The sequence below is a fragment of the Astatotilapia calliptera genome, chromosome 19 (assembly GCF_900246225.1).
Source record: "Astatotilapia calliptera chromosome 19, fAstCal1.2, whole genome shotgun sequence".
Classification (NCBI taxonomy): domain Eukaryota; kingdom Metazoa; phylum Chordata; class Actinopteri; order Cichliformes; family Cichlidae; genus Astatotilapia; species Astatotilapia calliptera.
This window is the reverse complement of record NC_039320.1, coordinates 19,202,443-19,216,029: the sequence shown is the minus strand read 5'-3', so window position 1 is coordinate 19,216,029 and position 13,587 is coordinate 19,202,443. Positions and strand designations below refer to the sequence as shown.

General features: G+C 39.9%; 3 protein-coding genes across 3 annotated transcripts; 1 reads left to right on the top strand and 2 right to left on the bottom strand.

Moving 5' to 3' along the window:
- The first annotated feature begins 2,359 nt into the window (after positions 1 to 2,359).
- Positions 2,360 to 4,458, top strand: odf3l2a (outer dense fiber of sperm tails 3-like 2a). Its single transcript, XM_026152925.1, has 5 exons — positions 2,360 to 2,408; positions 2,780 to 2,890; positions 3,043 to 3,165; positions 3,321 to 3,462; positions 4,093 to 4,458. Exons 1-5 carry the CDS (start codon positions 2,360 to 2,362, stop codon positions 4,436 to 4,438), a joined length of 771 nt encoding a protein of 256 aa, XP_026008710.1. The 3' UTR covers positions 4,439 to 4,458.
- Positions 4,459 to 4,556: 98 nt separating this feature from the next.
- Positions 4,557 to 7,418, bottom strand: ebi3 (Epstein-Barr virus induced 3). Its single transcript, XM_026152926.1, has 6 exons — positions 6,970 to 7,418; positions 6,663 to 6,777; positions 6,451 to 6,520; positions 5,773 to 5,890; positions 5,487 to 5,650; positions 4,557 to 4,874 (listed from the first exon to the last, which is right to left on the bottom strand). Exons 1-6 carry the CDS (start codon positions 7,073 to 7,075, stop codon positions 4,719 to 4,721), a joined length of 729 nt encoding a protein of 242 aa, XP_026008711.1. The 5' UTR covers positions 7,076 to 7,418; the 3' UTR covers positions 4,557 to 4,718.
- A 15-nt stretch (positions 7,419 to 7,433) lies between these two features.
- LOC113012628 (rab GTPase-activating protein 1-like) lies at positions 7,434 to 13,587 on the bottom strand. The gene is made up of 8 exons (XM_026152924.1): positions 12,004 to 13,587; positions 11,084 to 11,164; positions 10,820 to 10,930; positions 10,457 to 10,561; positions 10,275 to 10,358; positions 10,122 to 10,193; positions 9,628 to 9,894; positions 7,434 to 8,029 (listed from the first exon to the last, which is right to left on the bottom strand). Exons 1-8 carry the CDS (start codon positions 12,112 to 12,114, stop codon positions 7,799 to 7,801), a joined length of 1,062 nt encoding a protein of 353 aa, XP_026008709.1. The 5' UTR covers positions 12,115 to 13,587; the 3' UTR covers positions 7,434 to 7,798.

Genomic DNA, 13,587 nt, shown 5'->3' with positions numbered 1-13,587 from the left:
GACCACTGTACATGTATAAAAAGATTACAAATAAAGGTTTTTCACATATTAAACATGTGCATCAACCACGCTGGGCTGTAAACGCCAAGTGTTCAAGAATGATGATGAAGTATGTCGAGCAGCACAAAAGAAAGACACCTTAAATGAGTCAGAATGACTAGGTGTACAAAATAAAAATGTTCACAAGCAGAAACAGGTGTGGCGTACATGGAGCATGGCAGTCAATGATTGAGAGTAAAAACAAAAAGTGCTACGCATGTAGTGGACCTGTCTCTTACTACATCTTATTGTTTTTCCTTTGATTCTTGGCTGTATAATCTACAAATAGCACATGTGAAAGAGTGCAGAGCAAGCAATAACAAGCTTATGTCTCCATCGAATCAATGAATCCATGTTAGAGCTCGACAGCGAGTAACATCTTTGATCCCTGCTTGTTACATGGTGTCAGTGTTTATCTGGGAAACTTGAGACGCTGGTTGTGTTTTCTGTCACGCTGTGAATTCATCTTCGTCTGACAAGCAGTATCTTGTTACTGTGCCTGTGAGCAGTCAGTCAGCAGTGCTTAATATTTAACTATGGAGTTCTTCTTGGTCATGGCTCTGCTCTCAAGCCTTTAGTTACCTCTGCATCCAGTGTCCAGGGTCCTGAATGTCAGCAATGGGGAGCTCTATGTGTATGCCAGATGCTAAATCCTACTCCGAACTTCTGCCGCAGCTGACTCTTTTCAGATGGTGTCTAGGTGCTAATTCAGTAGCCACAGTGGCCCGCAGTGATATGGGAATTGTGGCTGTAAATCCATTGTTCTCATGTGCACTGACACAACCTTTTATAAGTTCAATATAAATATTAATATACTGATGTGCTGTGGCTCTCCTTGCACAGTACTGAGGACCAAATACTGGACACAAGGCAAGACTTTTTGGGATCCAAATCATCAGGCAAATTCAAAGGGCATGAGCAAGCGAGCACAACAGACAGGACACATGTAGGCACAATCTGCCATGATGGAGGGGCTGACAAACACCAAGGAAGGGAACAAAAGCAAGAAAATAAAATCAGGACGCATGAGAATGTGATTTATCAAAGTAAGACAGGAACCAGATTAAGAGATAAGCTGAAACAAGAAGCCACTCATGCAGTGACACTTTAAGTCTTAATGCCATTGTTTTTGTTTGTGCTTTTTGGGCAAAAAATCCTGTGATCGACTGACAGCCTGTTCAGGGCACTGTAACAGCTGGGATGGGCTCCATTATTCATGGATGAATAGATGAAATAACAAAAAGACAGGTAAACACAGAAGGACAATGGCACTAATGTACAAGACATATGGACACAAGCCAGGGAAACTTTAGGGAAATCAGAAAAAAAGAATATTAGAAACACCCGAATTAATCACAAAATCAAAACAGGAACCGAAAACTCAACAAATGCAACACTAGAACCTGGGACGATGACAGAAAAACTAAAACTCTTAGTTTAAAGTGCATAAATAATCGGGGAAAATGGACTTTAAGGACAAAAACAGCAGCAGAAAACGGGAATCAGAAAAGGTCCTCTAACCTTTTGCTGATAAAAATTCCTAATTCGTTGTGAAATTTATTGTACTAATAAAAATTACATCAAGAAATCTGAATGATCTGAATCTGAACAATGTTTTTGGTCAGTCCCACATTTTTTTGCTGTTAAATATATACGTAAATACTGCAGAGGGCCTGTAAGGCTTTTCAAATAAAATTGTGTCCACCCGTCAATAAGAAGAACCCCCTGTTTAAAAGTGCAGACATAAAATTTGCAAGCATTTGTACTCACATGAATATCCTTACAAGTTCAATAAAGAACTTAGTGTTTAATGTTCAGATATCAATATGCTGCAGAGGAATGTTCAAGGTCCTTCGCTTTAATAGCATGTCCACTGAGACGCTGTCACTTGAGCATACATACATGAGTGAAGACAAATACTGCAGTACAGTAACCAAATACTTTGGAATAGTGTTACAAATTAACTACATTACACGTTACCAACATGATCATTATACATCACTTCAAGATCGTGTTTCAGCAGAGCACTTCACATTTAGATTTACATGCTAAACAATTATTTGAGCTCTTTAAGTGTCTATTTGGTAGAAACTATTTGTCCTGAGGAACCTTGGAGAAAAAAAGGTTGACAACAAGTTTGTGCAGATCAGGGCCTCAGTCAAGATAGGATTTCTTTACCTCATGATAATGAATAATTCAGCCTGCGAGACTTACCTGGACAGAGCCACACAAGAAAAGGAGTAAGAAAAGGATGTGTCTGAAGTAACAGTGGACTCAAAAAAGAAAAGCCGAGGAGAGGGAAGAAAGTGGTCGGTAGACTATGGAGGAGGCGGAGAAGAAACGGCCGATTATCTCTGCTCGAGAAAGAGGTCAGTTTGAGAAATGTGTATGCCTGCATGTGTGGTTATGTATGTGTGTGTGTGTGTGTGTGTTTGCATCCACATGGACTGTATTATAGCTGAACTGTTTTTGCTATGAAATCTTGCACAGCATTATACAGTCGTTGCTCCACACTTGTTTGAGATTTCTACTTTGTTTAGAATCCATTCCCCAAAAAGCAGAGGAAGTAGGTTAAAATGCATAACCATAGAAAATAAGTCAAAGAGCTCCATATGGAAATCATCAGAGACGATGCAGCCGGAGCCAAAGAGCGGTGGGTGTGCTATACTGCTGCTTGGAGTGCAATCTGTTGCATCATTTTCACCACCATCCTCCTCCTCCTCCACCTACTCATTGTCAGGCCCAGGCCCTGGACGCTACAGCCTGCCCCCTACAGTTGGATACATCAACCATGATTTCACTAAGCCCAGAAGTGCAGCATATACCTTCCACAGTCGTATGAGCAGTGCCAGTAAGTTGTCAATTATTTATGTATGTTCTGGTAAACTTGCCCTCAGTGGACCAATCGTTGACTAAGGAGTGCTACAAAGAAGTACTTAATGCTAAGCTGGAGCAGTTAAAGTAAAGGAATAGCACTTTGATGGTTTTTGGCCTTGTTTGCAGTGGTCTCTGTGGATTCCAGCCCAGGACCAAGGTACCATGTTGGATCAAAGGTCACGCGGTTTGGCAGCATGGAAACGCCATCTTACTCTATTTTGGGCAGAGGAGGGCGCACAGGAAGTAAAGGTAAAAAAGAAGGAAAAACCATTCAACCTGTGTGATTGATGTCAGATATTTGGACAAGCATTAGTCATCCATCCATTTATCAGTCCATCCACACATTCATCCATCTTCCCCCTAAAATAAAGGAATAATTTCAAACTAGTTTCCTTTTATGTTAGGTGACCTATTCCAGACTCCCGGGCCCGGAGCCTACAGTCCAGAGAAGGCTCCGCCCCTCAATGGCCACCGCAGACCTCCATCACACATCATTGGAGCTCGAACCAGATACCGCTCTGTGGATGCTGTACCCTCACCTAACAGGTAAAGGCGAGGAGGAGAGGTAGATTAGAGGTCAATGAAAGTGCTGTGACATCACCCTTTGGCTTGTGGATCCCTTTGCTTAAGCCTTCTAGTATCCATAAACGCTGTTCAAGTTAGCGTTTAGTGTTAATCTAGGCTTTAATTCATCTAAAATTGTGCCCAGATTTCTTGAGCATTCTTGAGTATTAAAACCTGCAGCCACTGTTACTAGGCTCTAAATATATTTATTTCTGCTCTAAAGTTCGACAGTACAAGACGGAAGATTGCCTCTAATACGGAGTAAGGGTTAAGTGGCTATTTGAGGAACCTCAACTTTTTAAGCACTTCTGCTTTGAATATCATTCCCAGCCTCAGAGGTTGTTGCTTAATAGCGTCTGATTGAGCTCCTTTGTTTCCTAAATTTAGAGGGGGTAGCCTGCTATATCCACCTCAGCCATTTCCTACTAAGTCCACAGTCTTTGATAAATATGGTTTCCTTTGTTTTTTAGGAAAGAAGAATGGGCTTGGGAGTAGGTGCCCAAGACAGCATGAGGAATTTAGAAATCAAACAGAGAATAACACCAGATTTACCATCTTACATCACACTCAGTGCTCCTGTTAACCTTTATATTGTTTTCGTCAATCTTCCAGTTACAGTCTTCCTAATCTTCTGGGACATCATATTCCTCACAAACCCTCCAGTGCCAGCTACAGTTTCTCAGCCCGGAGGAAGGTCGGCGCTCCCTCTGAAGATCTCGCCACAACTCCCGGACCAGGAAAATACAACAGCACCAACCCGGACATTTACCGTCATCGCCATCCGTCCTTCACCATGCAGGGGAGGACTAAAAGGCCCAATTATTCCTCTGCTATTCCTGGCCCTGGCGCCTACAGCCCGGAGAGATTTCATTTGCACCTTCCAAGACCACCATCCTTCACTCTGGGCATCAGACACTCTGAGTTTGTCACCCCACTTGTGGTAAATGTGACTGACTGACAATGAGAATTTGCTTCAGACACCTTATTTTTATTCTTTTTGACTTGACAAACCAACACTGTTACAAAATAACAATAATAAAAAAAATACTGACTTAAACTGGAAATGTAAACTGTGTGCATGATATCCATTTACAATACTCTTTAATAAATAAAACAAAATATAAATAGTTTGTGTTTGCATTTTTCGTGCAGTTAAAATACCAGAAAATGAAATTGTTTACTTCAGTGCAAGCTTAACAGGAAATGGGTAAACAAAAAAAGGAAGTCAGTGGAACTTCCTACAGTCTTTTTCTTGGTATTGTGATCTTCACGGGCATACTCCAGTCACTGCATTTGCCCAGACCAAGCAGCTCCCTAGCACACACTTGGAACAGGTATGGCCTCCCTGGGGTCAGGGCCTTCAGTTCAACTGTGGTGTTCTCATAAGGACCCAGCTGGAGGAGAAAATATAGGATACATGTGTAAAAAAACACATAGTTAACATCAGGAGGCTACAAGTCAGCCCAGTGGGAAAAGATACTGGTTACTTTAAGTCACATATTAAAATAGAAGTAAAGGACTTATAAATAGTTGATGAATCATAAACCGTTTCATGAAAGTGGATGGAAGAGTTTAGTAATAATGCAAATGTGTTTGCCATCATTAGTCATACTTTCAAATCAGTTACAGCATGTGCTGATGCACATTTTTTTTAAATTTTAGTAAATCATGACCAACATCTTAAAAACAGTTTATGAGAAAATATTTTCACACAATTTTGAACACTTGAAGTCAAGTTAATGAGTGTTGTAATATTTAAAAGGAAACAGAAAAGCTACTGATGATTAAATGATTAAATGAAAAACTGGATCCTGTAGACGATGGGAACTTTTTTAGGAAAACAACAAGTACAAAAAAAAGCAATTCGAGGTTGCTTCAAAAAAGCTTGGGTAATTTTGAACTTGCACATGTGATATCCGTGTAAGCGTTAAGTGTGATGTGCTGCTTACAAAACTTGTGGTTGCAACACTTTTATGCAAATATGGTGTGATGAAAATCATACTTACATTAACAGACCTTCGGATCCCCTTGTTTTCCCACTGGTAGATAATCTGGTATTTTAGGGGGAATATTGCCAAGTTGGTCCAAGTAGGTGGAGGAGACCACTCAACCAACAACTTTCTGTTGTTAGTAGGGGAAACCCGGACATCAACGGGAGGATCTGGTTTCACTGAACACATAGAACAGATTTTTTTTTAATTGTTTTTTTGTTTGTTTGTTTAGATAAAAACGGGAATTGGGTTATGAAGCTAAGTGAAGTTTGACCACATTCTGTGTAATTTCATTTCTCACCTATATCCTCCAGCATGAAGCTTGTTAGATGGGAGCTGCTTCTCCCAGAATGAACTGCTGTGATGTTGATGATGTAGTCAGTAAGAAGCTTCAGGTTGGGCAGCTGGCAGATCCAGAACTGAAAAAAAAGAAAAAAAAAAACAGAAAAAGAGAGAGACGATGAAAGAAAACTTTGGGGAATTCACAAAATGACGAGCACTCGAGATGATCAGAATTAGTAATCAACCACAGATCACAAATTACTGAGACCCTGGTTTCCTCAGACTCACAAGATAAACTTGAAATGATTCCAAAAAAGAAAAGAAAAGAAAAGAAATGGGATTTTCCAAAACTCAGCCTGTCCCGTCAGGTTTGTGGATCATTCCAGTACAGTATGTGTGTGTGTGTGTACATATATATATGTGTACACACACACATATATATATAGTACAACTTATCTAAATAAGTTAAATTTTGTTGCATGAATTCTGGAAACCACCTCTTCTCCTTTCTCTTGGCTGTTCGCAAACCTAAGGGTTAACGTCACCCCATGACTGAAAATTCCCTCCACACTATGCATGATGCATGATTTCAGTCTCAGGATCCAGGGATTTTTGCTCATAACAGACAAGAATATATCCAAAAATTCCTAGATGCACAGCCAATATCAGATGATCTCTTAAGGTTATAAACTGGTACCTTTTCAGAGGATGAAGAGCCGGGTGGAAGGAGATGGCATTCCTTGGTGCTTGCCTGATTATGTCTCTCACTGGTAAACACAAACATTTACACATAAACACATTTAAGAAAAAAAAAAGGCTATTTAATGACACTTGTTAAGTAGAGTGTCTTCTACTAAAAAGGGGTCAGTGGTTTGGGTCAGCACCCACTAAAACTATTCACAGACTTACCTGTATGTAGCAATGTAATGCGTGGTAGGGAAGTGGGGTGGTTTAGGCCAGGTGCACAGCGTCGCATTCGGATAGCTCGAACACCAGCAGTGCACCTTGGGAGCGGAGAGGGGATCTGGCAGGGAAAAACTGGATTTAGTCACTGAGTGCAAAACATAAACACTGACAGAAATACAGAATAAAGAAAAATACAAAATTTAATATCTGTATCGGTATCACTTTGAGAATAATATTATAACATAACATGAAAGAAAGAAAGAATAAGTGGAAGTGGGAAACATGTAGTCAAGCACAGACTAGCACTCACTCTGTGATGTTCCAGCTCCTCTCAGCAGGTCCAGTGCTTGACTTTCAACAATGCTAATTAGTAGAATCACAGTGACATAGCCACCACCAAACACTGCAGCCCTCATTGCTTCAAAGGAGGGATTATTCGCCAAGAGCAGTTTTTCAAAGTAGTTTTAGAAATGTTACAGTCAACTCCCAACCCCGGGCCCAAGTTAAATACTACTCTCTTCTGTTATTCCCTTGTCCTTTGCCCTTTTCCTTGCAGATCTACACCTGTCTTTGTGTCAAAGTACAGCAATAACAAGTTGCTTCACAGTCTCGCCTCCCCTGTGTATTTGAGCGCCTCGCAGCTGATCGCGGTATAAAAGCCAAAGAGGTCATTGCGAAAGAGGAAGAGAAGTCACAGCACAGGAAATTCCTTATAAGAACTGAACAGTTATGAATTACTGCATGCTGATTAAGGTTTCCTTACGTCATGAAAGAGAATTTTTTTTGAAGTGGTTACTTCTTTAATGGTGCATTTATGGCACAAACGAAAATACTGGTCTCCAGGAGACTCACACAGATTTACAAATATGCAAAGAAACTTATCAGTAAAGACAAAATCAGCAAAGCCAAGAAAGTCCCTACTTCATATCAACTGTCAGTGCTCTCTGGTACTCTCCTCAGCTCATGGTGTCTTGACTGCCATCTAGTGCACAAATTAGGAATCAGCAGGTACAGGTTTAAATCATTCTGTATATACAGTCTTTGGTTATCACTCAGGCAATAAAGTCATACTTCAGCAGAGGTATAACCCCCCTCTAGTGTCCAGTTTTATGTCAACTGCGCATTCACAGTCCAAGCTCTCAGACATTTTCTCGATTGACTCTGTGAGGCCACGATAGCTTCTTGGGGCTCCATCCAGAGAGGGAGGCACTGTGGACGTTCCAACCCATTGTGTGAGTCCCGGCTTTGTGTATGTTAAGACTGTGAAGCCCCTCGCTGGAGGTCCGCAGCGAGGTGAAGGCCTTGCTGATCCAGCTGTTCTTTGCTTCCTGCAGATCACTGGTCAGGATTCCCTTCTGGTGCTCCAGCTCCTGCATGAGGATACACAGATGTATGACTGCAAATACTGCATTGTGCAATTAATTTTACTATGTTTTTACTAAATATGCACTTATGTTTTTTTTATTTACATTATCAAAATACTTTTAATAGTTTTAAATAACAATGCCAATTCATATGATTATTGGCAAATTAACACTCAAGTTTTTAATCTATTATGGGTCAGAGTTATACCTGAATTTAACTGTAATGATTAGTTTTAAATAATTCACTAACTGGACACCATTATGAATTACTTCAACCCTGTAAATCCTGAACCATGAAACAATTGTCAGAAAAAATTTTTTGGAACTGCAGTGTTTACCGAACCTTCTGACCAAAGTTTGTACATGCGAGTTTGAATTTGCATCATATTTGCTACATTAAGCATTTTTTTTGCACAATTTAGTTACATTTTTCAGGAAAAAAAGTTGCACAGATGATTTAGAAATCTCAAAAACTCACAAAAACACACGTATTAAATATGGTAGAATTATGATAATGTATTGTGGAAGTAATGCAATTTATTTATATGCCTATTTTAAGCATGCCAGATATGTAATTAGAGTACTTTAATACTTAAAAGTAATAAAGTAATAAGTAATGAATCTTGAAGCATTCGTCAGGATTATCCCATTATGTTATTTCTGTGTTATTTATGAAGCAAATGACTTCAAAAATGATCCGGGGTAATTCCCGTCAGCTTTTGAAGTCTCTGTTTTCTGTTACTTCTTCCTGAAAATGTTCCTTTGTAACTTTCAGTTTCCAGTGTTGTCAAACCTGTTTTACTGGAACAGCGACAATATCTTAGAACCTGGTCCTGTTGTCTGTCTTCAGGGGCTTATGCTTAGTAAAAATATCATATCAGCTTTATTAGAGGTCAGGTGTCAACATATTCCCTATAAAAAGCCAGATTTAATGCAGCACTAGAGTAGCAGAGCTCACAGTCATGCTAATGACCACTTTAAAATAAAATAATCTTTTTTTTTTTTTTATTGAATGCCACTGATCTCTCTCCACCCTATGCTCAAAAAACCAGTTGAGGTCGTTTGAGCAGCTAATCAGGATGCCTTCTGGGCACTTTCCCATCAGGTTTTCCGGCCACGTCTATCCATCTATCCAGGGAGACACCCCAGAACATGGTGGAAGGATTATGAATCTCATCATATTTGTAACTGGCTCAGTATCCCCAAGCAGGAAATGGGAAAAAAGAAAAACCCTATTTAGCCTGCTAGCACTTCACCCCAATTCTGGATAAGCGGAAGAAAATAAATGGATGGACAGCTGGATGGGTGGCAACCAATATTTATCCAGATCTTCCTTGATTTTTCTTAACTGTGACCAAGAAGCAAACAGAGAGATATTTTATAGTGTAAAACTACTACTAACCCATGTTATGACAAAAACATTTCTTTGCTGCATTTTGTTGCCATTTATTGGCTGACATATATCCAGATATCCTCTTATCTGCAAAACACTGACAATTTGTGCATGTTTTGGTTACATGCTTGTAGATATTTGTGAAGGTCAGAGATTTAATCAAGATATGTATCTATGAATGGTCCAGTCCGGTCTGATTCACTGGTCTTACCTGGATTTTGCACGTGGCCTCCACCATCTGGAGTTTGGTCTGGACCAGCTCCTTTTCCAATTCCCCAATCTGAGCCCTGAGGAGCTCCTTTTCCTGCTCCCTCCTCCTCTGCTCCTCCAGCGTGGGATCTTCATCCTTCTCCTCCACGCCCTGTTCAGTCACTTTCTGATCTTCCGTCTGCGCAGCCGTTTCTGAGTCCCGACCTATATCGGACGTTTCATCTGAATTCATGATGTGTTGACAGTGGGAGCAAGCTTTTATTGCACTCTGTGATGTGAAAAAAAAAGTGTAGCAAAAATTAAATGATACAGATTTTTTTTTTCTCTCAAACGTGACATATGTAATAGATAATCTGAGTAACTGATGAGTTAATAGAAAGGTTGAAAGCATTTTATACAACAACAGGATTTGAGATGAAGCATGGCAGAGGCAAGAGGTGAGATAAAAGAAGAAGAGATGACAGCAAAGCTCCAAAGGAAGAGTTCTACCCTCACCTTAAGTGAATCCATCTCCTCTCTGTGGGCGGCTTGCTGGCTTTCAAGGCGGTTTGTCAGCTGAGAACAGATCTGAGCCAAAGATCACGACTTTAACATAATTAAGCAAAACATCAGCAGAAGAAATGTAGCGATTTTAGAAACTCTCTGTACCTGTTTGTAGTCTGCAATGATACCAGACGACCTTTTGAGTTTCTGCTCGGCCTTTTCTATTTCTCTCCGAAACACTTCCTTCAGCTATAATGAAAGATAACATTCCTTCGCTCAGTTATGCCTGCAGTTAAATACCAAAATCTCTAATGATTATGAGGAAGCATGAATAACTTAAATCTCACCATGGCAGCTTCCTCCTCTTTCCCTCTTTTCTCCTCTTCTGTGATCTGCAGTTGCTGTCTAGTTTCCATAAGGTCTTTGGTTAGTTCGTCCACTCTGTCCTCCACCTGCAAAGAGACAATCGCAGCAGTCAGCTCAGGATATTATGCTTTCATTGTGAATGAAACTTTTATATCGATGTAGCATATAACTGCAGGGCCATGCACAATACCAGAAGTTAATAATAATACAATAAGAAAAAATCACTGTGCTATTCTAATGAAATGTAAAATGAACGCCAAATATATTATTCTATTACGGTTACACTTTATTCATTTCCTGTGGGGTTTTGCTACCCTTTTGAAAAGGGCAGTAATTAATTGTACCTTGTCTAGAGTGTTCCTCAGGGCCACCTTGCTGGTGATCAATTTGTGGGCCAGATTGTCATTTTCCTGCTCCAGACGAAGGCTGGCCTGCTGAAGCTGACGGTTTTCCTTCTGCAAACCACAGAAACAATCTATCAAAGTCTCAGCATTTAAAAAAAAAGACATTTTAGATAAAGAATAAGAAAATAACTTGAACCTGATCCGAGCACTTATCACAGCAAAAGAAGAATGTTAGGACTGACTTTAGAGACAAAGATCCCCCACCACATATTTGTCCAAAGTGTCTTCCTCGTCATCCATTATTTGAAGCCGGCACTCCTTCAGTTTAGCTTTCTTTGTTGGTACCTAATGGCAGAGAGTCAAAATGCACTAAATATAACAACGCAGAAAAACTGTCATATTTGAGTGAGCTGAAGAAAGCTATCTCCTCCACACAGATATTGTGCCGGATGAGGGATGAGCATGACAAATCAAGAACGAGCCCAAGAAAGAGATCCAGAAGGAGATAGCACCAAGATAAGATAAAATAAGCACATGGGGAAATGATCAAATTAGAATGCCTGAGGGAATAATAGTAGAGGGAAGTCTGAAATGGCAATTTCCATATCTCAGATATCTAAAATGAACAACCAGAAATCATTCCCTTTTTTTTCTGAAATTAAAATCCATCCATAAAACATCCAAAGGAATGTTTTATGTGTTGTGATTGTACTTGCAGCTACCGTTTAGCCAGTTGCTCGTGTAATAGATGTAGAAATATTGTAAAGATCAAATCCAAACAGGCCCGTAGAGGCAAGCTAAGAGCAGCACTACACCCATTTAATGCTTTGCTCCTAATCAACATTCGAATAAGGATAATCTGCAACTTGAAATGAGTGTGTGAGTGTTACAATCTACTAACATAATCATTTATATTAATAGGTTGTTAATATGCGAGTAAGAAGAATTTTGTTGCTGTAGAGGATAAAAGTAGTGCCTTGTTGGATAGATCAGCCAAATGTGTAATATTTCTTCTAAAATGTAGACATCTAAAAATTGAAATACACACAGGCAGTACAAATCTGCTTAAGGACAGTACTTGAGTAAATGTAGACTCATGTTCTACTACTTCACTGCTGAATTATGAAGAAAAATAGCTCAGCTGTTGTCACTAAGTGCACAAACTGAAAGAAAAAGAAACTTACTGTGAATTTAGGTCCCGTTTCAGACTCTAGACAGGCAAAAATCTCCTCCTCGCTCATCTGCTCGATTGCATGGGCATCGTAAGCATTGACCATGGACACCTCTTCCATCATCTTGTCCAAATATGCAGCTACGAGAGCTGCCTCCGCTCAATCAGATGTAAACAGTCAGAGCTTTTGCACGTCGAGGTTCCAATTTTAAACAGACCCACGAGAAGTAATGCGGATCCCGTCAGGCCTGAAGGACAATCTGTCTCTTAAGTGAATTAAAGAAGCGGGTTCATAGCGATGCAGTCACCTTCTTTTTCCTTGCAGTGATGATGGTTGCAAGTCCAGTATTTGAGCATAAACAGGAAATATCAGGTTAAAGTCCAAGTCATTCGAGGATAAGGAAAGTCTGTTTATAGTCCAAAGGTGAGCAACAGAATAATACGCCAAAGGTAAAATGTAGCTCTGCTTAAATCCTTGTTAGAAGTCAGTCAGAACTGCCTACTGTTTCAGGAAAAACAGTGTTACAGGTATTCGGGCGGTAACAGGTTCAACAGGGTTTACAACCAACCTGAGAGGGAGTGTGACAACAAGACAATCTTACACACACCCACAGCAGAGCTCTGCTTTCTTAGCAACTCACGTGTCCATGCTCTCTCTCACACACACGTATACATATACAGAAGAACAAAAAAAGAAACGTGTTTTTGGAGCCGAACTTTTCAAACTAGTTCACTCTAATTTATCTGGTGAAAATAAGCTCACGCTATAAATTTTTTTTCTCTCACACTTCAGGCTTTCAAACCTCTTTAAAAATTCACTCCAGTCATCTTTTCTTCTACTTTTTTCTCCCCCTTTACACTTTTCTTTGCCAGGTAGAGGTGCTGTGTGAAGCTGCCAGACCCTGCTTATGTATTTAAAGAGTAAATGATGTCGTATTTGCGATCTGTCATCCGCAGGTGTTGGCGTGACAGAGACCTGTCGCTCTATTATTGTCATGGGCGAAGCAGCCTGACAGGGTATGAAACGGGTCGAGCAGGTAAAGCACTCAAATACCAAAGAATAACAAAGATGATTCTGCGTTCGACGCCCTCTTTTTCCCCACGGTCTCGGTGTCACTTTCATGTAATGATGCATGGTTTCTCTTAATTCCTAACTTGCATTATAAACCTCTCAGTTTTTATCTTCTCTTTCTTGATGACAGACCGGTTTCTTTTTTAAAGTTTCACTTCCCTTTCTTTAAACTTCAGTGTTTCACTACCTTTCTTTATCTGAATTTTGTAATTTTTATTTGTTTCCCCTTTGTGGCTTTAAAGAAAAAAAACAAAAACAATTCCCGCTCTAATGTACGTCTGTGGTTTTCTGTTTTTTTTTTCTCTTCTGTGACCAGAAACTGATTTCAACATCTTGTATCTACTGTCTGAGTCACCATGTGGAAAAGACAGACCAACAAACCATGTAAATATACGCCAATATCTACTGCATATGTTTAGTTACGTTTTTTTGTTTCCCCCTCTGTGGCTTTTTTTCAATCAGCATTTCCTGCTCTACACTACCAGTAAGCTTGGACTTTCTGTTTTTTCTTCATTTTCATGACTA